The sequence below is a fragment of the Chelonoidis abingdonii genome, chromosome 3 (genome assembly GCF_003597395.2).
Source record: "Chelonoidis abingdonii isolate Lonesome George chromosome 3, CheloAbing_2.0, whole genome shotgun sequence".
Taxonomy (NCBI): domain Eukaryota; kingdom Metazoa; phylum Chordata; order Testudines; family Testudinidae; genus Chelonoidis; species Chelonoidis abingdonii.
This window is the reverse complement of record NC_133771.1, coordinates 217,100,282-217,125,000: the sequence shown is the minus strand read 5'-3', so window position 1 is coordinate 217,125,000 and position 24,719 is coordinate 217,100,282. Positions and strand designations below refer to the sequence as shown.

General features: G+C 43.9%; 1 protein-coding gene across 5 annotated transcripts in view; it reads left to right on the top strand.

Annotated features, from left to right (window-relative positions):
• Positions 1–22,549, top strand: part of ACSS1 (acyl-CoA synthetase short chain family member 1) — a 79,483-nt gene extending 56,934 nt beyond the window's left edge. For 4 of the 5 annotated variants that reach the window (XM_032770545.2, XM_075064544.1, XM_032770546.2 and 1 more), the window contains 6 exons: positions 4,199–4,311; positions 6,291–6,417; positions 8,573–8,700; positions 10,895–10,958; positions 12,881–12,999; positions 14,828–22,549. In XM_032770545.2, the coding sequence (XP_032626436.1) occupies positions 4,199–4,311; positions 6,291–6,417; positions 8,573–8,700; positions 10,895–10,958; positions 12,881–12,999; positions 14,828–15,007 (731 nt within the window). In that variant the 3' untranslated portion in view covers positions 15,008–22,549. The remainder of the gene's footprint in view (positions 1–4,198; positions 4,312–6,290; positions 6,418–8,572; positions 8,701–10,894; positions 10,959–12,880; positions 13,000–14,827) is intronic. The other variant, XR_012655651.1, reaches the window with a different exon arrangement.
• The last annotated feature ends 2,170 nt before the right edge of the window (positions 22,550–24,719 follow it).

Below are 24,719 nucleotides of genomic sequence, written 5' to 3'. Positions count from 1 at the left end.
TAACTAAACCAGCACCAGAGAGTGGTGATAGCTGCGTCGGCAGGAGAAACTCTCCCACCAACATAGCGCAGTGCACATGACAACTTACGCTGGCAAAACTTATGTTGCTTGGGAGGATATTATTTTCACAGCCCTTAGTGACATAAGTGGTAGTGGAGGCTTGGCCTTAGTGTTAATATATTAGGCAGTGGTGTCTGTGCTGTGAGTGATAATATAATTCAAAGCTGGTGTGATTTTCGGGTCTAGTTTTAAATGATGTAGAATAGAGACTAGACTGTTTAGCTTTTGAATTAGAGTAACACCAAAGGTAAACTGTTGTAAATGATTCTAGAGGCACTAAATTGTATTATAGAATAAATAAGGGCTGTTCTTAGAAACACGTCTCTTAATAGGGCATTTCAGTGCTTAGATTCTTCTTTCTCTGTCACACAAAGGGTATGTGGCTTCTCCTAATGGACTTGCTCCCGCTCCCATTAAAAAAACCTAGCAAAACTCTCATCAACTTCAGTCGGAGTAAGATTATGAATGTTTGCCAGGTAGCTAGACATATTCACATTGAATCATGTGTTAACTTTTCTGGGTCACTACTTTTTGTTAACCCTTTTCTACTAATTTGTAAGTAAAGTTTGACCCAAGAAAGGATTGTGAGCTGCTCCACAAGTTACTAGATTTATTGAATGGAAAGACAGAAGCAAAAAGTAGATAAGGAACACAGGAGGGTAAGGCTTTAAATAAGAGCCTTTCCGCATAGAAATTCCATTTGTGCCTCTTTCTTAAGAGCCAGATCATAGCTTCTGAGATGAAGTGCACAAATGGTCCAGGAAACTCTGTGAGTTCAGCTGGTGAAATTGCTACCTGGTGTTCCCCTCCGAGTGGAGGGGGCAAGGAGCGTCCAACCCAGCAGATCCTCTGCCTAGGCAGCATTGCTCACCAAGGAGTCCTGCTGATATTGGGTACCTCAGTCACAACTGCATCCTACTCTTCTCCATAGCAGTGTTAACGCCCCTGCAGAGTCAGCTAAGGAACACACTTTGTTTCTAAGACCAAGAAAATCTGTGTTGGTCTCCGAAGTACTGAATTTACTGGGCAGTACAGAATAGAACAGCGGTGGCTTTGGCTTCATTGCAGTGCTACAAACTCTGTTGGAGGAGTGTAGGAGCACTCAAAATGGGTGGGGGAGGAGAGAAGGTTTTGGTAACTGTCAACAGGAAATAGTTAAGGAAATAGGTGAAACAAGAAGCATGCATGTGTGATATTTAAGCAAAAGTCTGTTTGTGCTTAACACATTGCAGAGGTATTCAAAGACCTGAGTGACAATTGCTGAGAGATTCTATCAAGGTCATTGTCAGCTTGGACTATGTGACAAGCAAATGCAAAGTGTGGACATTCAAAGTCCCCACACACCATGGTACCTGACTTTCTCGGCTTTGGATGGATTTAGTTTGTGCAATGTGCCGCTTTGGAGTGGATTGTTCCTCTTTCTGGAGTTCTCTGCCTTCTCTTAATTAAAGACCAATTTAGTTAACTGCCATGAAACCCCTGCACGGACACACTGGGGTTTAAATCTGGCTTGTGTCAACTTAGCTGAAGTTGGCTCTTTACCAGAACAAGCTAAATTGCTGAGTTTAATAGTGTCCACACAGAAATATGCACTGGTTTAACTAGATCAGTGGAAAAAACATCCCTTTAATTACATCAGTGCAAGCTGGAGCATGGGCTCTGCCTAAGGCACTGCCTGCTGTGCAGAAGGGTGGGGAGTTGTAATTTCCTCCCACTCTTTGCATTGGCTTGCCTTTGTTTTATCTTTTTACTTTCTTCAGGGATTTTGCCTCATTCCCCCACTACCACTGTGCATCTCCCCCTTGGATCTGCACTGCTCTACTGGGTTTCATGTAGTCAGTCACTGTGCTGTGTAGCAGATGGCAGGGTCTATATTTTAAATGTTGTTTTACAGTAGTGATTTTAATTAATGTTCGGTTGTAAAGAACATCCACTACAACGGAGCTAAACAGACATATTGTATGTGCAGCATGAGCTTTGTACTCTGTCGCCTTCACTACTGTGAAAGAATAGATGCAGTCCTGCCTGGATTCTATCTGTGCTAGTAGAGGATGGTGTGTGCTTTCTGAAATAGGGAAGTGCTGGCAGGCCTTGCAGCAGTCATGTTGCATTGCACGGAAGTTTCTGATGTGTACACTGTCCCTGAGGAAGAGACTTCCCAAAGTGTTTCCCATTTGATATATAAGCCAGCCAGCTCTGGGCCCTTTTTTCAGTGGAGTGATACTTCAGCTCTATGGTTCCACCTAGAGATACCTTCTTCTCCTCCTAGTTATAGAGAAGAGACTAGAGGCAAAATCACAGGCTCTGTCTGTGTAGTCACTGAAGCCAGTGGAGCAATGTGGATTTACACCAGTCAAGGACATAGCTCGTATATTTTTAAAGCCTAACATTCCTGTCTCTTTGCTTCTGTTTTGTACATCTGAATTACTGTCAGGATATAAAAGATCTGATTAAGGTTGAAATCTCTGATCTGATTTAACATTCATCCCAGCAGAAATGAGGAAAGAATGATTAAGAGGCTCAGTTCAGAATGGAAAATAATCTCAGGATGCCCCTAATGGGTGGGCTATTCTAATACTGTGTAACAGTAGTAATTTAGTCGCACAAAGCGCTTTGCATACAAATTCCTCAAAGTGCTGTAAAAACAGCACAAGGAAATAAATCCCCTAATATTTTGTGCTTATATCCCCACTGCTACAATCCCTTGTGGCGTAGGAAATGGGGCTGAACAGCATTTTCCAGGTAGCATCATGTATAAGTAAGGAATTTGAAAATGTGTAAGTGCCACATTAGTGCTCACTACAGTCAGCTCTTGTTGATTTCCATGGAATTAATTTATTCCCTGGATAACTCTAGGAGTGCGTGTGTTAATTTAGGATCACACTCTAGGAAGAGCGTGCATAGGCTGAACCAATGGGCTGCTCCTTCTTAGAAATGTACTCGCTAGGCCACAGCTGCTCCTACAAAGTATATGGGCCACTGCTTCCCTTCCTGCATGGTGCTTTGGCCACTGCTTCTGCAGCTTTAAAGTCAATGGGAGCTTTGCCATTGATATCAGCGAGCACAGGACCAAGCCCTTGGAGTCAGTTACCCCAAAGCAGTGCACTGTGATGCTTCTCTGCACCTGAGGCCAGCTGCTTCCCTCGGCCCCATTATTTCTGACTGTCATCTCCTTATAAAGATGGACACCTGCTTTTGTGTGGCTTATGAGGGCCAAGACATCCAGATGTTTTGCACTGATATGTCAGCCAACCTTCACTTAATGGTTTTGGGCATCCTGGTGTTCAAAAGACACAGGTGTGCAGAGAGTTTAGAGGAGAGCAAACTTAGTGGTGAAGGGTTTAGAAAATAATGTGCAGGAAGGAAGTCAAAGAGAAGAGAAGAGGAAAGGAATGCACATATTAATTATTCTTCCAATGTTGTCGTTATGGCACCACCTATAGACCAGAGCCCCACTCTACTAGCCACTGCGCAAACAGAACAGAAAGAGGGTCGCTGGCCAACAATCGATGTTTGTTGAGCTACAACAGGTGGATGTGGCAGATGAGGTGCTCATAGGTAACAATGATACAGTTATGAACAGTGTGACAAGCAGGAGTCACCAGTGGCTAACCATTGGCAAGTGTTTTGTAGGCATCATGGCAAAGCTGGGCGTGGGTTTGAAGGAGAATATGATATTGTAGCAGCTGCTGTTTGGATTCTCAAAATCATTTCTGAGCTCAGATCTTTCCCGACTTTGTGCACGGCACTATCTGTCCAGCCCATGGAGAGGAAATGTATTGTGTATACTGTGGGTACTGTTTGGTAAAGCAAGGTGAGTGAGGTAACATCTTCGGTTGGTGAGAGGCGAGCTTTCGAGCTGCACAGAGCTCTTCTTCAGGACAGCTCGGTGTAAGCTCGAAAGCCGGTCTCTCTCCCCGACAGAAGTTGGTCCAGTAAAAGGCATCACCTCCCCTGCCTTGTCTCTAATATCCTGGGACCGTCACATTCACTACAGCAATCAAAGTGTTTTTAGTTGGGAGGGTGTCTGGAATTTGCTGGTCTTGTGTAGCTGAGAAAAGTAGGTGCTTGCTTTCATCCAGCTCACCTGCCATTCCAATGTGTCCTAGCCTCTTTTACTTTCCCACTGTTCTTCCAGAAACAGGCGGCATCTGCATTGCTCCCCGGCCCTCGGAGGAAGGAGCTGACGTCATTCCTGCTATGGCAATGAGACCGTTCTTTGGGATTATACCCGCACTGATGGATGAGAACGTGAGTTGGGACTGTGCTCTGCCGCTGGGGGCAATAGTGCAAAGACAGGAAAAGAAATGCTGGAGATGTTGCCTTGGGGTTGTCCGGCTAATTCCCCTATTTCATGCCAAAAGCATTTAGGAAAATGTTTTGTGCCTCATCTGTTCCAGTGATACAGTAGGGAATCAAGCCATATTCCTGCAAATTTAAATATTCTAGTTAGAAAGCCAACGGCGAATAGCGAGGTAATGTTTTTGGACTGGCCCCTATGTGATAGTGATGATTGTATAATGTAAATGCCAGTGCTGCTGACACTCATACAGGTGTGTAACTTTACTCACGCATAGTCTCGCTGGAGCCAACGGGACTGGCGTGAGTGAAAGGCACTGGGAACACAGCCAACTTACAGCTTTGTAGGGAATTGTTCTCCTTAAAATGTTTGCTGAATGTGCATTGTAGCCAGTGAACCCCCCTGTGATCTCCGTATAACCAGTGCCCTGTGCAGTGCCCACTAGAGTCAGGCTCGGCATGTCTGTCTGTGGACATTCATTGATACTGCTGAGAAATAGATATTCTGAAAGGTGGGTACATGACCTTAGACAAAATGTTTCCATTGTTAGCGGTCCCTTTTCCCAAAGTGAGAATATTTTCCTTGCCCAGTGGTGAGGCAGTGTTGTCTAATACCTTGGGCACAGGCGAAGACCCAAAACGTCTGAGCTCCAGGCCTGTCTATATTGTTGATTTGGGGCCTGATCTGTGTGGGCAGTGCCCCATAGGCAGCAGTGGATTTTGGCATGGGCTGAGGGGATTGAAAACTTGGAGCCTTGCTGTGTAGCCTTAGGCAAGTTGCTTAGGACTGGGTTTTCAAAGGTATTTTGATGCCTAGTGGGATTTTCCAAAGCATCTAAGCATGTGAGGCACCTAACACCCATTCAGGTAACAAGACTTAGGCACTAAACATGCTTGGATGCTTCACAAATCCTGCTAGGCACCTATCTGTGTCTTGGGCGAGTAAATACCTTTGAAAACCTGACCCTTAGCTTCTCTGCCTCAGTTTCCTGAGCTGTAAAATAAGAAGAATAATACTTAACTCCTCTTAACAATGTCTGTCTGCGTCAGGCAGATAATTGGTGATGTGACAGGTGCAGTAACTTCCTGAGTGAGGGAGAGGAAGGGAATCAAGTTCATGACTGTGGTTTGGGTTGTGGGAGTTACTGATGCTCTGCCCTTTCTTCACATTGCTCGGCGGTATCTTTGCTCTGAGGGGCCTTGGCCTCTCTAGCCAATAGCTGTTCTGGAGCTGTTAGCAGTCCACTCAGCCTGGCTGTCAGGTGGCTTAGGAAGGACACTGCCCTCCCACAGGAGGCTGTAGCCCAGGGATATGTTGGTGAGAGTTGGGAGGGTGGGATGGAGAGTGGTGATGTGGTGCAGTTGCAAGGACACTCAGGGCTGCCCTGTGCCTGTACTGGGCACAGAGTCAGCTGCGGCAGCTCTGGGATCAAGAAGGTGCCAGTCCTTCTGCCACTGAGCTGGGCTCTGCTCTGGCACCAGTTTGAATCCAGCATATGGACCATAATGCTGAAGAGTGGGATTCTGTGAATCTTGTATTGTTCTTTGCACTCCAAGGGGTCACTTGTCTTTCCTTTTGTCTAAATAGCGTATTAGTCATAGAATCAGATGCTGTTATTTGTGTACATGAATGATGAAAGCACGACACAGACAATGCACAGTAATTCCTCTAATGGGTACATTTCCCCCCCCACATGTTCAATTGCTGCCAAAATGTGAGTGGGAAACCTTAAGAATAAACCATTGCAATAATAGACACTGAGTCTGCAAATCTGCAGAATGTGAAGGAGTGACACCTTTGAAGTCACTGTAAAACTGGAGTAAAATCAGAATCCGCTCCACATGGCTAGATCGTACTAACCAGCTACTTTCCTTTAATCTCGGATGTTTCCCATCTGGTCTGATGTTCCTTCCTGTGCTTGGACCAACAGGGAAGAGTTATAGAAGGAAATGATGTTTCTGGTGCTCTATGCATTGGACAGCCCTGGCCTGGCCTGGCAAGAACCATCTATGGAGATCATCAAAGATTTATAGATACTTATTTCAAAATGTATCCAGGTAAGGAGGGTGTCAGGGAAGAATGATGGACTACAATATCGGTACCCAGCAGGTTTTCAGCAGTGCTGTATACAAGATATTGTTCTAGTGAATTGGCTGCTGTGTATCTTTACAGCTGCCCTCTACTGGATTGAATCAAAACTGCTTAAATGCAGTAGCGGTTTACAGGTCTGGCTAAACAGCAAAGAAAAACCCGTGGCTGGCGCCCAGGCTGCAGGGCTGTTTCATTGCTGTGTAGCTGTCTGGGATCAGGCTGCAGCCCAAGCTCTGAGACTCTCCCACCCCACAGTCCTACAGCCTGGGCTCCAGCCCAAGCCCAGACATCTACCCAGCAATGAAACAGCCCCGGAGCCTGAGCCCCAGGAGCCTGAGTTGGCTGGCACAGGCCAGCCGTGGGTTTTTCTCTGCAGTGTAGACGTACTCTTAGAGCCAGAGGATTTGGTCTTCTTCCAGCTGGTGCAATGAGGTTCCAGTGACTGAGTTGCAGCACAATTATAATAATGAAGACTTAGGGAGCAATGAATTTGTTACAAACCAAGTTGTTTTGCTTAGAAAGTTGTTTTTCTCTGTTGCGAAAATAAGACTGACCAAAAATATCCTCTTATTATCATGCCACCAAAAATATCTTTGTTCTGTGGTCATCTTGCACTGTCTTGCTGGGAGTTAATTCATCCTGCCAAACACCACCATCTAATTTCATCCATCATTTCCAGTGCTGCCTTACCATGTCTAGAAACGTTTGCAGGAATGACCAAAGAAATGTGGAGAAGCATGGATGGATTGGTAGTGGAATAGGGGAAAAAAACCATCGCCACAGCATGTGTCAGAAAACTCGTGTTCAGCAATACCTGAATTTGTCAGAACCAGCTGATCTTTTTCTCTTCAGCAGACGGTTTCCAAGTGTCAGAATTCCATGTCCTCAAAATCACTTCCCTTGAAAGTAGTATTTCTTTTAATAGATAAAGATGAAAAGATTTCTCTGACATTCTTTCTGCCACTGATCAGACTACTGAAGCTGGGGTGTTTGACATCCACGCAAACCTGTTTGTGTGCATTATGATAGGCACAGATTGTGTGTTCAAACAATCTTACAAGTGTGTTTGTTTTTAGTAATTCAAAGTAACCATCAGGAAGTCAGTGCAACCTAACAGGTAGAACACTGGAATGGAACTCAAGATTATTGGATTCTTTTCCCAGCTCTGTCAATACCTCACCATGTGACCTTGAGTAGATCAATCCCCTTTACTGATTATATTTCTTACCTCTCAAGGGTGTTATGAAATGTGGGGCTTGTCTACGTGGCCAGTTAATATGTGTCAAACTAGTGTGCTATAGATTCCCTCCCTGGCTGGCCATTGATTTGCCATGTAGATAAGCCCCGGGTGTCTTGAGTCCTGCTCAGGTGCTCTATCCATTGGACCATGCGGCCTCTCCTGGAGCTAAATCCTGGTATCATGGACATCAGGTCATGATGTCACGGACATCCCATGTATGTTTAACATTTAAGCGGGGTTTAAGGGTTAACTCCTGGCTCTTAAACTGTGATCCCCGTAGGAGTGTATGTGAAGGGAAGCCAAGTGTGTGCAGAGTGCTAAGGGTGTCAGTGCCTTGTGGGGCCCTGGGAGGGGGATGCTGGCGAGGGGGCCGTTCACTCCACCTTCGGAGGGACAGCAAGAGTCACTGGATTTTGTCAGAATGCTTGATTATCATTATTGTTTGTATTCCTGTGGTGCTGAGGCCCACAGCTTAAGCAGACCAGACACATCACTCACTTACTGGGAGAAGAGGATTGTTATCCTCATTTTACACCAGAGAACTGAGGCACAGAGAGAATAAGTGATTTGCCTCAGGTCACACAGGGAGGCTGAGGCAGGGCTGGGTATAGAGCCCAGATCTCCTGCATTCCAGTCCAGTGCCTCATCCAGAATACAAATTCCTAATTAGAAGCGGGTGGCTATTACCATCCGTAAAGTGGGTGTAACAAAACCTTGCCCTCTGGAGCAGTGTGTGGCGCAGTTAACTGGTGCTTGTAAAGTGCTTCGAGATCTGTGGTTGAAAGGGGATAAAAGTATAAAGTAATAATACAAGTAACCCCCACAAATACTGATAATGAATTATTGTTGATCACAGGGGATGGTGTTCTTTGTTGCTCCAGGTTATTATTTCACAGGGGATGGTGCCTATAGATCCTCAGAGGGGTATTATCAAATAACAGGGCGGATGGATGACGTCATAAATATCAGCGGTCACAGGCTTGGAACTGCAGAGATTGAAGACGCCATGGTAATTTTCAGTACCCCAGAAAAGCTTTTCATGCATGCGGCCAGATCCTCAGTTGGTAAAAATCAGAAGTGTTCCAAGTACTTTAAAGGAGCGATGCCACTGTACATCACTGCAGGATCTAGCCCATCGGTTTATGTGTAAGGGTTAACATTGCTGCCACTGAATCTTTCTCGTGTATGTTTCACCTACACATACCCTTGATACTAAATACACAAGGCTGTAATTATGCTGAAGAAAACAATCTTGTTATGTAAACCATGGAAGGGCATATGGATGAAACTCATTCAGGGGTAAGATAGTTTTTATGGAGGATATCAAAGTGAAGGGCTACATGCAGTTCCTTTGTTTGAACTGATAAGATCTGAATCGTATTTCATCTCTTCAAGGTGCATCTGTGACTTTGTACCGTTGCTGTTTTACTTTTGGATGGTGGGAGCTTCAAAACTCCCCTCTAGCTTCGCCCACCAGTAGCTTTGATGGAGTTAATGTTTTTTTTCTCAGCTTTGTGGCTACTTGAGCATGTTTTGTAACCTTCTCCAACATTAAATATGGAGCAAAGGCAATTTACAGCAGCTGAGGATCTGGTCCATCATCTAGATGAGAGGTCATGGTAGCCACAGAACTGAACAAACCATCTCTCAGAGCAGTTCTATACATGGTTTGACCTGAGCATTTATTTGCATGTTATGTGCCTCACTTGCAAACATTAACCAGATATGAAATTTGATAAACCAAAATCATCTTTACATTCCAGGAATGATTGTAATATCATATCTACAAATAAATCTCTTAGCGACATTAGTGCAAACTTTTGATGATAGCTTTTTGAAGACCTAATATGATTACAACTATATCTTGTCATGCAGGTTCCTTTTCAGAGAAGCCCAGCTAACAGAGAAATTTCTTCCATATTTTAATGAAATTTAAAATAGCATAACCCATTTTTGGTTTACGATGAATATATGCTCTGTCAACCTGTACACATGATCTGCTCTATCAGTGTAGAAAGATTGTCAATGTTCACTATGAATCATGGGCAGAATAAGTCAGTATTATGAAGCCATATAATAAATAATAAAGATCTATATTCAGCCTGGCAGTGCCTCCTCCATCGGTTGGAAGATTGAGGCCCACTTCTCCACTGCCTTGTCCTGTACCTTGTGCGCAGATTTACACCAGTGAAAAGTGGATATAAGAAAGATGTTTTGCACTTGGTTTGGTGTAGACAACTCCCAAGGTGCAAAGCGGTGGAGAATGAACCTCAAGGCCTTGACTGTACTTGCGGATCAGCAGTGAGTGGGGCTGCATCAATGCAGGTGTAGGCAAGAAAAGCTCATTTCCAGCAAGGAGAGGCTCAGTTAGTGCAAACCACAGCTTCCTCTCTACTTACTCTTATTAGCCAAAAGGGATGTCAGAAAATACTATTCAGTTGTTTAAAAACAGGGCCGTTTTGAACCAGAACTAATGGGTTAAATGCTGCTTTGAGACAGGCACACATGGCTCCTGTTAATTTCATTAAGCATAGCATTAATGTGGCAAGTCTATAACAGGGTTAAAAAAAAACTAGGTAAATTCATGGAGGATAGGTCCATCAATGGCTATTGGCAGGGGCGGCGTCCCTTGCCTCTGTTTGCCAGAAGCTGGGAATGAGTGACGGGATGGATCACTTGATGATTCCCTGTTCTGTTCATTCCCTCTGGGGCACCTGGCTTTGGCCACTGTCGGAAGACAGGAGACTGGGCTTGATGGGCCTTTGGTCTGACCCAGCGTGGTCGTTCTTATGCAGAAGTTGGCCTTTTGGTACTGTGCACTTACGGAAGGCTCAGAAAAGTAGAAAAGGTATTAAGAACTTCACACACAACTTGTTACGATTCCTAGAAGAGCTAGCATAGGCTCTTGTAAACTACGGGTATGTCTACAGTGCAATTAAAAACCTGCAGTTGGCATGTGCCATCTGACTCAGGCTTGGGCTAAGGGGCTGTTTAATTGTGGTGTAGACGTTTGGGCTTGGGTCCTGCAATGTGTGGGGTCCCAAGCCTGAATGTCCACACCAGAATTAAACAGCCCTTAGCCTCAGCCCCTTGAGCCTGAGTCAGCTGGCACGGGCCAGCCGCAGATGTCTAATTACATGTAGACATACCTAACATGGCCTGAAAGAGGGGACTGTTATATTTTGCTACATTTTTTTTTAAAGGATGAACATCCGGCTGTGCCTGAAACAGCTGTGATTGGTTACCCCCATGAGATCAAAGGAGAAGGTAAGTGTGTAAAATAGTGTCCTTAATGGAAATATACAGATGGCTAATTTCCTTTGCAACCTTTCCCTCAACTTTCTGCCAAACCAGTACACAGAGCAGCAGGCAGTTTGAAAGAGAGATTGGCTTGTTCAACAAATCACACTGATACTTTGTTCTCGGCTCTCACTCCCTGTCCACTTCTGGATCCATTTCAACGATCCACTCTTGATACTTAAAGCCCTTAATGGGAAGAACCTAGCTAATCAAAGGCCATTTCTCTCTGCACCTCACTGTGACAGCTGATATCAACAGAGACATTAAAATTTGAAGTCTCCAGAGGAAAGCCTGCAGAAGGCATAGGGATAGGCATTTTCAGTGGGGGGCTGTAGAACTGACAAGCACCAGACCCTGAATCTTGCCACCTTCAAATCTCTCTCTTCACAGTTTTCCCTACCCCTGCTAATGAAGCTAAGGAACAGACCAATCTTATTCTTGCTGGAATTTGGTCACCATTGCTTATTTAACTCAGAGAAAGCCTTTTTTTTTTTTTTTAATTTAAAAAAGAATTGGATTCTACCTCCTTTCCTCATCTGTGATCTCTGCCCCAGGGAGCTTATCACAGACTGAAGGGGAAAATATTTGTGGGAGCCCCTTGTTAAGATACTGGCACAACATCATTGGGTCCCTTTTTGTTCTAAGGGCAAGTCAACACTTACAATGCTGCATCAGCACAGCTGTACGAATGTAGCGCCTTAATGAAGACACTCTCTGCTGTTGGGAGAAGCTCTCCTATTGACATAATGCTGTCTACACCACGGGTAGGTCGGTATAACTGCGTTGCTTGGGGGTGTGGATTTTTCACACCGCTGAGTGACATAGTTATACCAATATAGGTCGTAGCATGGACCAGACCTAAGTCATACTCTTCCTTAAAGTTAATGGGAGCTGCATTCCTGTAAGTGAAACCAAATCTGGGCCAGTAGAATAGCAATGCTTCCATAACTCATGCTTATGGGGTGCAGGGATCTTAGATACCAGATTCCCTTCATGAGTCTTATGTCCCATACACTGAGACACAAAGAGATGAGTTAAGGATTAAGTGAAGGAACTTCACTGTGCATTAATTTCCTAGCCTGTGGGGAGGGAGAAATTATCTAAGAGCTTGTCTACACAGGAAAATTTAGGAAAATTAATCTGAATCAACTAGAGGTGTGAATTTGAAGTAGGTTAATTAAATTACATTAAATCGCTGTGTGGATGCTGTTGTTCAAAATTAAAGTGACTTTAACTTGGTTTTGTTTAATTCACTTTGGAATTGAATTGAACTGAACCAAATTAAGGCCATTTTTATTCCAAAAGAGGGTGTTCACAGAGGGATTTCATTTGGTTTAATTAATCCAGTTCAAATTCACATCTTTAGTTAATTTGGATTAATTTTCCTGGACATCCCTGTGTAGACAAGCCCTTAAACCCTTACCACTATAAGGGGATAGTGTTTTACTGTAGTGTTTGACTCCATTTTAGTTAATGAAAATAAAGGTTTGTTCTCAAGAAAGCAATTTGAAACAGGATCCAAAACCCTGACCTCCATGGACCGGATTCTAATCTGATTTATGCTTGGTGACTTCAGTGGAGTTACTTCAGATTTACCATCACTGTAACTGAGATCAGCATCTGGTCCAGGGACTCCAGAACAAGGCACATTAATCGTTAAGGACCTGATTCTGACATCCTTACTCACCACTACTGTGTAAATAAGCTGCTGGTATTCTTGGAAGCACTTGCAGTGAGGTATTACTCAGAATGGGCAAGGTAGACCCTAACCCTGACAGTTGCTACAGGGATGGGAAACAGCACCTGTGCATGCAGTCCAGCTGAAATGAATGCCTTTCCCAACAATGATTTAATATACAGTACATGCCCTCTGTTTACTTCCCTTCCAGGTGCCTTTGCTTTCATAGTGTTAAAAGAAGACACAGCTCATACAGAGCGTGTTAAAGAAGAGCTCAGATCTATAGTTGCTTCCAAGATTGCGAAGTATGCTGTGCCTGATCACGTTCTGGTAGGTGTTATTGCAAGACATCTCATCTGTAACCCACGTAACAGGCCTGATCCTGCCCCCAGTAATGCTGCTTTGTTGCTCCTTGGCAGAGCAGCCTTAAAGCCACGTTAACCAGATAGATGAGGAATTCCTCTGTAGTGCAGACTGGCATAGCAGCCCTACGCCGCCACTCCAGGCTCTGGTGTCAGGAGTATATCAGAGGCATGGCTGCAGGAAAAGGGGGATGGCTGGAGTGCTAGTGCACCTGGGAATCCTTGGTTGCAAAGCATCCTCCTGGGGGCCACTGCAGCTGCGTACAATTTAGAGTAGCCCTGAGGCTGTTCTACTTATGCTAAGGACTGAACCAACCCTAGGAATTCGGAGCGCACAAAGGAGCTTCAAACCAGCTTTTCTGCTTCCACCTCCAAACCACATTGAGCAAAGCTCTGGCACAGGGGGGATCTGGCCCCTCCTGTTCAAAGCATGTACAAACAGCCAAGTTGCTTAAAATGTCTGATATTTTCTGCCTCCATCTTAATACAGCATCCCTGCTGCATTCATATGCCTCTGTGTCTGTTAGACCCACAGTACAGTTAATCAGGATGAGGGGTGCACTGATAGGAATACAGAGGTATTTGGAATGTCCCTGTGTTTTTTTTTTTAAAAATTAATGGAAAGGTTGGAACATACAAGAGCAAAGCTACTGTTGTAGTATAGGCCAAGAGGAGGTAACACATCCTGTACTTTGCACTACCAGTTAATGCTCATCTCACCCAGGCATCGAAAGACTTACTCCCAGAGCCATCAGGTGTTCCCTGGATTCCCAGAGTAAAGTCCATGGCTGATCATACTGCTCCCTTTCCCTACAGATTAGTAGTTAACGCTCTTCGGTTTTCTTATCCACTGGCTTGTTTTCGGCATATACATCCAAAAACAGAGCAGTCGTATGGTGGCTTGCGTGGCCTGTCTGTGCAAAGGAACTATCCTACAGAAGCCAGACAAAGGCTATGTCTACACTACACAGCTTTTAGCGACGTGGCTATGCCACTAAAAGTTGCACAGTGTAGCCGCTGTTTGTCGGCCCTCTTGCCGACCTAAAACTTCCACCCCCAACGAGCGGTGTTTGCGCCCAGCCGACAAAGCGCTGTTCACACTGGCACTTGTTACTGGTAAAAGTTTTGTCTTTTGGGATTTTTTTTTTAAACACCTCTGAAAGACAAAAGTTTTGTCATTCAACTGCCAGTGTAGACAAATCATAACCCTTCAGGTCCACCGCTGTGGCCTTCCCTATAACCTGATCAGTTAACATTAACCCTTGCCTGTACACGGGAGATAGCGGACTACAGTGGATAGGACATGGGACTTGGAATCAGAAGACCTGAGATATATTTCTGGCTCTGCCACTGAGTTACAGTATTAGGTGGCTGAACTGTTCCGGGCATTAGATTCCTTGTCTATAAATAGGGATGATGATACCTACCTGTTTTTGTAAGCCACGTTGAGAGTTATGTGAGTAGAGCCAAGATTACTAGACCCAGGTGCCTATGGGTAGGCTTCTAATTCTAGTTTAGCATCTGAATAAGTAGCCTGATTTTCAAAAGTGCTGAGCACCTAGCATCTCCCATGAGGCCAAAACTGGAAAAAGAAAGGAGAAAAATCAGTTAACTAATAAAAAAATAAACATCACTATATTCCTCCTTCCTGGACAGTGACCACCATGCCCAGCTCTTAAACAGTTCCCAGGAATCTCACTGGGGATATGGAGTGGGATCATTTCAAGGCTTGGTTCACTCAAATATTCTCATTAGGATGAAAGTTCTAAGGCAAGTGTATTTGTTCTTCTCTTCAGGTGGTGAAACGCCTTCCTAAAACACGATCTGGGAAAATTATGAGAAGGGTGCTGAAGAAAATAGTCGCTGACCAATCCAATGATTTGGGAGATGTCACCACGCTGGATGATCCAAGCATCGTCGCAGAAATACTAGATGCCTACCAGAAATACAAAACCCAGCAGTCTGCATCTTCATAGGAAGGTCTTGAGTCTGTTTCCAAAAGAAATTCAGAGGAACATAAACAACTATCCAGATAATTTTGCTTTTTCATGGACTATCATCAAATTCTGCTCACTCCTAAGAGAACAAAATGATTCCTCTCACAATGTACTATAATCTATCATAGACCACGGTATACAGCTGCCTTCTCTTTCCTTGGGAACCATGGAATACACACTGTGAAGCATCGTATGTTAAGAACCTTCTGAACAAGTGCCTGACTAAATTTGCCAAAACTAAGTGTTTTCACACTATTTTTAGGGAAAGTGTATAGCATCCTTTTTAGGTTTCCACTAGCTGCATTAAAAATAAACAGCTAGTAAACTGTTTGACTGTTGAGGTAGGTAATGTTTTTAATGGTTGAAGCAATACTTTTTTCCCCTCTGCTCCCAGACACTTATGGGGAGAGATTTTATAAATCATTTTGCCATTTTGGAGAATAGTCAGAGAACGCGTATCTTCAATTTTTCATTCCACTTAGAATCATAGAAATGGGCTGGAAGGGACTTGAGGAGTCATCAAGTCCAGCCCCCTGCCCTGAGACAGGACCAAGCTAGACCATCCCTGATAGGGGTTTGTCCAACCTGTTCTTAAACATATCCAATGATGGGGAAGCCACAAATTAAATCTAATTTGGTTATCCCCGTTCAATGGTGTCTTTTTAGCAATGCTATATACTGCAGTGTATATTGCACGTGCACTATTTGTGAAATGGTGTAGCCATATTTTCATTACCATTGCTTTGGTGCCTGATCATGGTTTTAGGCCTCACCACACTTGGGTCCAAACAGTCAATCTAGGTCCAAAGGATCCCAGCCTTTCCCTTTTCATTTCCTTCCCCCAACTCAATGAACCTAGGCCCAGATCCTCAAAGGTCTTTAGGTGCCTAACTCCCATTGAAATCAGTGGCATTGAAGCACCTAAATCCCTCTGAAGATCAGCACCTACTCCCTTCTAGGTGACATGGATCTCAGCACTCATCTGAACCTGGAGCTGATTAGCCTCCTCTAAGCCCACGTTGCCTCATGTCCCAGCTGGATAGGGATGGAGCATGCAGCTGTCACTTATACTACATTTTACAGCAACTACATCTCTCTTTTCATCAGTGCTGCTCAGGCCCTCAGTCCAGCACCTTGCAGCTGGGGAAAAGGAAAGAACAGAAGGAAGATCACACAAGGAGCCTGTGACTGAGGCAGGGCTTCGGTACAGTACCTCCTCACTTAACGTTGTAGTTATGTTCCTTAAAAATGCGACTTTAAGCGAAACAATGTTAAACTCATCCAATTTTCACATAAGATTTAATGTAAATGGGGGGTTAGGTTCCAAGGAAAATTTTTTTGCCAGACAAAAGGCATTATATACATAAACAGTATAAGTTTTAAACAAACAATTTAATACTATACTCAGCGGTGTTTGTGAAGCTCTTCCCTCCTCCCCTCCAGCCTCCTGAATGCTGGCAGAGTTCAGTCCCGGTTGACTGTGAAAAATTAACAGGTGCTCTGCATCCACCAGCAGCGAAGCTTCCCTCACCATGCCGCCTCCTTCCCTGAATGTGCTGTCCTTGCTCCTCCCCTACTCTCCCAGAAAGTCCTAATAACTGGTTGGCAGCAGGGGAAGCTCTGGGAGGGAGGGGGAGGAGGCAGAGAAGAGGAAGTTGTGCAATGTTCCCTCATAAAGTCGCTGCTCTTCCAGAGAATCCTACAAGCAGTGGACGGAGCAGGCAGCCAAACAACGTTATAAAGGAGCATTGCACAACTTTAAATGAGCCTGTTCCCTAATGGAGCAGGGACGGAACATTGAAACAGCCCTAGGATATTTTGAAACCCTTAAGGAACAGGCTTGTACCAGGGTTCACTCACCACTGGGGTGTCTCCTTGTGGCTGCATTTGTGGAGTAGCTCTGCCTGGTCTGAGTTCCCCTTCCTTCTTCCGCTTGTGCTGCAGCCCCTCTTACTCTCTAGCTGTAGCAGTGCTTCCTCTGTTGCTTGGTGCTCTGCTCAGGGCACCAATTTTCTCCTTGTGGGGTAACAAAGTCTCACCAGAGCAGCTGTCTGGATGCCACTCCAGGCAGTCTTCCCCTTCCAGACTGTCACTTTCCCAGTGGCTGGTAGGGGAGCCTGGGTGCTACTCCAGGCTCCAGCCAGGAACCCTATCAGCAGCAGCCAAGGTCTGCACAGCCCCATCCCCTGCTGCTACTTCCTACTCCACTGTCCACAGGCTTTCTTCTTCATCCTCTGGGTAAGCCCTTCCTTCAGGGTCAAGATCAGGATCCCAGGGCTTCTGCTCCACCCCTGGGTTTCCTCCTCAACGCCTCTCTGCTCCTGAAGAGTGACTGCAGACCTCCACACTGCTGCACCTTCTGCTCTCATTTCCTGGCTTTATACAGGCCCCCCGCATACTCCTGCCTAGGGGGACTCCATATTCAATGAGTGCTTGTCAGTCAAGCCCAGGTCTCCTCTCAGGTGCAACTTACCTCAGGTGCAGCTCTTTCTGAGCCACTTTGGAGTGCTGTGGGGTGAACAGCCCCATGACAGCTCGTCAGCACTGAGGGAGTCTCACATTTCAAGAACAGAAAAAGTGAGCGACATCTGGGAGTTGTTGCAGTGTAATGAATTCTGTGTGATCTTGGGTGAGGCACTTCACCGTCCTGTGCCCCAGAGCCTCATCTACAAAATGGAGACAGTTGTGCTTCCCTGCCTCACAGGGGCTCAGGTATGGCAGTGATGGGGGCGACGTGAGAGGTGTAATTTTGCTGCCATCTCGGTGCTGAAGTAGTTGACATGACATGTTAAACACCCCTGCCTTATTTTCTCCAAGGAAGGAAAGGCTTCCCCACTTCCAAATATCCCCTTCACATGTGGACACAGGGCCAGCCGCTGTTGAATTTTACTGGCAGGGGATGCAGACTCCATGCATGGGCTTCCTGAATAGACAATAATTTTCCTTGTTCTCAGTGTTATTGTAGCTATGTTGGTCTCAGACAGACAGAGACAGAGCTCTGTGTAGCATGAAAGCTTGTCTCTAATTATTTTCCTGGTTAGTAGCTAATAAATTTAATAGATTAAAATCATTCTTTAGGAGTACCCCTCCCTTTCTAGTGCTAGAGTGATGCTAAATTGTCTTTCCATTCTACTCCCATTGAAAGAATTCTCTGCAAGGTGTGTGATTAGAGCTTTGTTGCATGTTCCACTGGGAACAAGGGGAAGGAAGATCACTTTTAAATTACTTAAGGAAAATAATTAGGATAGAATAGGGAAAAAATAAGAGGAACAGAAAATAGTTGTAGAGAAATATTCATTGTCTTTTATAATGGTTTAAAGTTTGAGTTCACATTATTACTGTTTAATTTGTATGTTACCTTGGCAACAGGCATTCAGGAGTGCTAACCCGGAAGTGGACTGATTGGTACAAAAAGATTTCCCTGCTCCTTTTTGGGTATTAGGAGGTTAGAATATATTCTATTGGTACCGTAACTGGGCCTGATCATCCTCTCTATGGGCATGGGTCAGTGCTTCACAAGCAGTAGTTACATCAAATAGTTAAGTGATTGCCACAGTAATTTCTACACTACTGTGCACCATTCGGAGTCATCGAGCCAAAACTTGCAATCCTACTGCAAACCAAACTCAGGCTAAACTTTATGGGCATCAGAGAGCTGCAGGAATTGGTCCAGGATCAGAGTAACTAATCAGAACCTGAGTTGCAGGCAAAATTGCATATTTTATCTGTCTGTATTAAAGCAATAGCCTACAGAGAGGGTAGCTATGAGCTCTTGAGCCGTAAAGGATTCTGATGCCAGGTCACTAAACATGGAAGCAAATCTCAAACTGTTTGTGTATAATCTGACTCCTCAGACACATGCATTCTTAGATCACACTTTGCCTGTGTTGCATACTTTACAGAGGAGAGTGACCTTTGCACATATGTATATTAGATTAATCTGTCATTTTTATTGTAACTAGAGGCTGCAGTATTAATGAAATACAATAGGCAGGATCCCCCTCTTCCATGGAAAATCCTCAGAGCTTCCTCCATATCGCTCCAGTGCATTGCACATTCCTGTGTAAAAAAAAGCAGCGTGAGGCCCCCCCATTCCCTTGTAATCCCCTTAGATCCATGCGGGGGTCCTGTGGTGTCCCAGGACCATAGATCCAGAAGTTCTCTCCCTTACAAGTTTGTAGTTAGAAGGCTATTAAAACTTCATGAGATGCCCATCCTATTTTTCTTCCACCACCATTAAACAAAACCATTAAAGTGCTCTTCAAGCAGAAAACATTCAGAAATGCTTTTTACAGAGCGGACAGACTCACTTGTTCAAACAATTGTAAAATTGCCTCCATAGTAATGAAGATTGATGTTGGGAAAGAAAAACAACCTTTTATGAGGACTGCACAAGTCATAGAATCATAGAATGTCAGAGTTGGAAGGGACCTCAGGAGGTCATCTAGTCCAACCCCCTGCTCAAAGCAGGACCAATTCCCAACTAAATCATCCTAGCCAGGGCTTTGTCAAGCCGGGCTTAAAAACCTCTAAAGAAGGAAATTCCACCACCTCCCTAGGTAACCCATTCTAGTGCTTCACCACTCTCTGAGTGAAATAGTGTTTCCTAATATCCAACCTAAACCTTCCCCACTGCAACTTGAGACCATTACTTCTTGTTCTGTCATCAGATGCCACTGAGAAAGTTAGATCACATCCGCTTTGGAACCCCTTTCAGGTAGTTGAAAGCAGCTATCAAATCCCCATCCTTCTCCTTCTGCAGACTGAAACAATCCCAGTTCCCTCATCTCTGTCCCTCATAAGTCCATGTGCTCCAGCCCCTATATCATTTGTGGTTGCCTCCACTGGACTCTTCCCAATTTTTCACATCCTTCTTTGTAGTGTGGGCCCAAAACTGGACACAGCACTCCAGATGAGGCCTCACCAAGGTCAATAGAGGGAATGATCATATCCCTCGCTCTGTTGGCAATGCCCTATTAATACAGCTCAAAATGCCCATTAGCCTTCTTGGCAACAGGACACTGTTGACTCATATCCAGCTTCTCGTCACTGTAACCCTAGGTCCTTTCTGTCAAGAACTGCTTCCTAGCCATTCGGTCCAGTCTGTAACAGTGAATGGGATTCTTCCGTCCTAAGTGCAGGACTTGCACTTGTCTTGTTGAACCTCATCAGATTCTTTTTGGCCTAGTCCTCTAATTTGCCTAGGTCCTCTGTATCCTTATCTCTATCCTCCAGCGTATCTACCACTCCCTCAGTTTCGTGTCATCTGCAAACTGCTGAGAGTGCAGTCCACATGCCATCCTCACCAGATCATTAATGAAGATGTTGAACAAACCCGGCCCCAGGACCGACCCCTGGGGCACTCCACTTGAAACCGGCTGCCAACTAGACATGGAGCCGTTGATCACTACCCATTGAGCCCGACAATCTAACCAGCTTTCTGTCCACCTTATAGTCCAATCATCCAGCCCGTACTTCTTTAACTTGCCGGCAAGAATACTGTGGTAGACCATATTAAAAGCTTTGCTAAAGTCAAGGAATAACACATCCACTGCTTTCCCCTCATTCACAGGCCCATAAAAGTCACATAAAAGCAAGGAAACTATTTACTATGTTGTAGGAATAATAGACTTTTTGTACTGGAGTAACCTCAACTTTCCAACATGAACCTTGATAGTGTAAACACTTTCACATGCACTTCTTTGCTCACCTGAGCAGTCAGTCTGAGATGACACAGGTGGGTAAAGTTAAGTGTATGGGTAAGGGTTTGCTGGTTTGGAGCTACAGGCTCTTCATTCATCATCTGCTCTGCTGAGTGAGTGGGGCAAAGCTGTATCTTCTGTTTGTACAGAATGTGAATCTTAACATAAAAGTACTAATGGAACTTAGCCGAGACATAGGTTACAGATTTATTCATGTAACTGTTCAGTCCAGAAGGGGCCAAATTCATAGCAATAACCCTAATATGTAGTGGTAGCATACAACGTATGTACATACTCTCGTATTTCCGCCATAATGAGCCAGAAACCTTGTGAATTTCTGAAGTCATGTAAACAACTCTACTAAAATCATTTAAAAAAGTAACCCATTAAGCAAGATCAGAAGACTTCATGCCCAGTGAGTATTGCAATTAACTGTGAATCCTCAGCACATCTTCTTCCTTGCAATGATTTCCATAAGTTCATCAAGCTGTTGAAAACATGTCCTTAAGTAGGTATTGCTCCTTTGAGGGAACCTCAGTTTGTCAGGGCTCAGGACTGCTACTTTTCCATTTTGCAAGAAATGAAATATGCTCATAGGCGGCTTTGCCAAGATGAAACTTTCCAAATAATAGGTAAAGTACCAATATTTTTTTCAGATCTCCTCTTAGATTGTAGAGGCACTGGCTGCAGCCCCAAAGTAAAGTTGAATTGTGTTTTGTACTTAATACTATGTACTTTACCACTATCTTGGTGCCTAATTAAAAATGTGCGTTCTAGCTTGCAGGCACTCACATAATAAGACATTAATGAAACATCTTCAAGGATGAGGGACCATAGTCCTCCCGAGGAGAGTGTCACTCACTTAATACTCTTGAGGCTCCACTCTGAAAGCTGTTCTTTGCAGGCAGCCAGTCAGTCACATTCACAAGCCCCACTTAAATCATTAGGGGTTCATAGGGACCTGACCATGTGGCTCAGGTTGCAGGACTGGCCTTAAAATGTACTTATTTCTTTCCTTGGAATGTTGGAGGGTATGAAGCTTCCAAATAGCCATAGGCCTTCCTCCTCTTGAAATTGCTCCTCACGCAAGCTGGTCACGTAGGAGCTAGAGATATGCAAAACATCTGAAAGAGGGGGGATGGAAGAGATTTACTGATGTTGGTTTCATTAATGAAGAACAAAAGCAAACTTAATGGAATCTTCCAAACATCTTATTGGCCAACATTAGCTTGTGAAATTGTATTTTCCAGATCATATTTGCCTTTGCTGCAGCTGATATGGCATCCTGAATTACCTTTATACTCTTTTAACTGAAGGGCTACTAGGAAATTTTAAAAAGGGAAATAAGATTTTGAATTGACTACAGATTTTGTCTGTTGTCACAGTCTTGTAGTGAACCAAATGCTTTCTGTACAGATCTGTGTACGTGTCTAACCTGCACATTGTTTCATTACTCCACTTGTCCCCACCTATGACTTTTAGCCATATTGCCTTTTTCCCTCCTCTGTGAATATGCATGTTTGTTAAATACTGTGGACACATGCCATGATTCTCTTAATTTTATTTAAGGTCATTGTTTTGTAGATGTGGGATATAAATATGGAACAAATTAACAAAGCACCTTGAACTTCTATTTTATTGTTTTCTTGTAATCATATGGTGTAAGTAAAAACTTGTTTTTGGACCAGAATCCAGATCCTCACAGGTATTTAGGCACTAGAGCCTATATACCTGTGAAGATCTGGGCACAAGTGCCTTAAAACTGGACTCTGGAATAATATATGTATTCAGATTTTCATTAAAAGAAATTGTGTCTTTATATATAGTGTGTCTTCTTTTCAATGCCAGGCATAGCTTAGGCACCTTAGACTTGACATAAACCACCTATCCCTTAAAGTTTTTGAGGTATGGGTTTATTCAGCTCTGTAGACTCAAATCTGCCTTTACTGATTATTGTGATTTGTTTACACATGGTTTACTTTTCAAAATCAAAGGAATTTCCTAGATCAAGATGAGTTAAATCTCACTCTTGGATTCAAACACAGTGCCAAAATTGTTCAGGTTTACTTAAGACTCTTCTCACTGAACAATAACGCATTAAGGAGCACTGTATTTGCATGGTAAAACTCCCACCACAAAACAGAGCTACAGAAGGGGGTGGGGGTGGAGTTCTGAGTTGCACTGTGTTTCTTCCTAATGAAGAAACAAACTGAATTATTTCAGTAGTGGCCCCCTGGGCAGGTACAACACATTACAAAGAGCAATCTGGTTTGAATCCTATTTCTGAGATTCCCCCCCACCCCACTTGTCTCTTCAATGAAATTTCTAGGCAGTTTTCATTGTTAATTTCTTTGGGCAGTTCAGCCTTAGACTGCATCACTGCAAGCCCAGATGGTATCACATGTAGCAAAGTGAGATGCACAAATGAAAAAGACGAAAACTGACTTTTTGGAGAATGGGAGGGAATGTTCAATCTCAAGAGAATTTGCATCTATCCAAAAGTCATGCTTTAGCACAGTGGTTCTCAAACTTTTGTACATACTTTCACATAGCAAGCCTTTGAGTGTGACCTCCCCCCAATAAATTAAAAACTCTTTTAAATATATTTAACACCATTATAAATGCTGGAGGCAAAGCAGGGTTTGGGGTGGAGGCTGATAGGTCATGACCCACCCAGGGAAAAACCTCGTGACCCCCTGAGGGATCCCAACCCACAGTTTTGAGAACCCCTCCCTGCTTTAGCAGATGAAAGTGAGGTAGTATTTTGCCAGGTGCTGAGTACTATTTGCAGATGTCAAGAGTAGGGATAGCACATCTCTGCAAAGGGCCTTCCTTGTCTCCTAAAGTCCAGGGAAGATTTTATTTAAGCCTTAGACTATCAGATGAATAACACCATTCAGCTAATACAGATGAGTATGTAGCATGTTTGTTAACTGGCGCCCCAAAGATGCAACTGCCCCCTCAGCAACCACACTTGGACAAGCATCCAAACACATTTGCTGCTAATGAATGCTCCTACATCCATTTTGACGAGCATCACCTTGAAAATGCGAGCTGCTCTCGAGTTAAAATGTATTTCCCTCCTTACTGTGTTTTGTGCTTTAGCTGATCCATGATTCGTTTCCTGGCACAATTTCTCAGTACAGTATAATGGGTGAGTGGCTGTGTCTTCAGCTCACACCTCCCCTGCTATTCTAGGTTATTACAGTAGCAATTATGGTTGTAGTAGTATGCCCTAGTTTCAGCAAAATGAATTTGTTATTTAACTGTAACCCTGAAAAGTAACTTAACTTTTCAAGTTCAAAAAGTCAGTTTTTTTCCTTACCAGTCCTCTCTTACGTGAGGTGTTAGTCACAGTCCTGAGCACAGCCTTGGTATCACCATGCAGTGTAAACACACAAGGCAAAAGGCATCTTTAAGCAGCCTGTAATCTAGTACCACGTTTGAGAAGCACTAATCAGGGATACATAATAGGTGACTTTCAGAGCTGTTAATAAATTATTTGTATAGATTACAGTTTCCAAGTAACTACCACTCAGGCTGGGGCTCAGGCATCTGTTCTCTGTGTCTCAGTTTCCCATCTATAAAATGGGGCTTTTAGCACTTCCCTACCTCACAGGGGTGCTGTGAGGCTAAATATATTAAAGATTGGGAGATGCTATGGGAGCCAGATTAGTACAAGAAAGAAAGGATCTGCCACCTGCTGTGGTGTTTATTTACGTGGACAGATGTTTACTAAGAACTAGGCTGAAATCCCATAACTCAGTCAACTGACATCACTATCCAATGCTGACTGAATTCAAACCAAAAATGGTGAAAGTCTCCACATCCCATTTGCATTCTCTTGAGCACAGTCCCTTCTCCTTGAGCATTATCAAAATTATAGTGTTCAGAAGTATGTTAATAGATTCTTTGTCAACAGATGCTAAAACCTGGTTGGTGTGGACCTTTCACCTTTCTGGCACTTGCTTTCCTATTGATCTAAACAT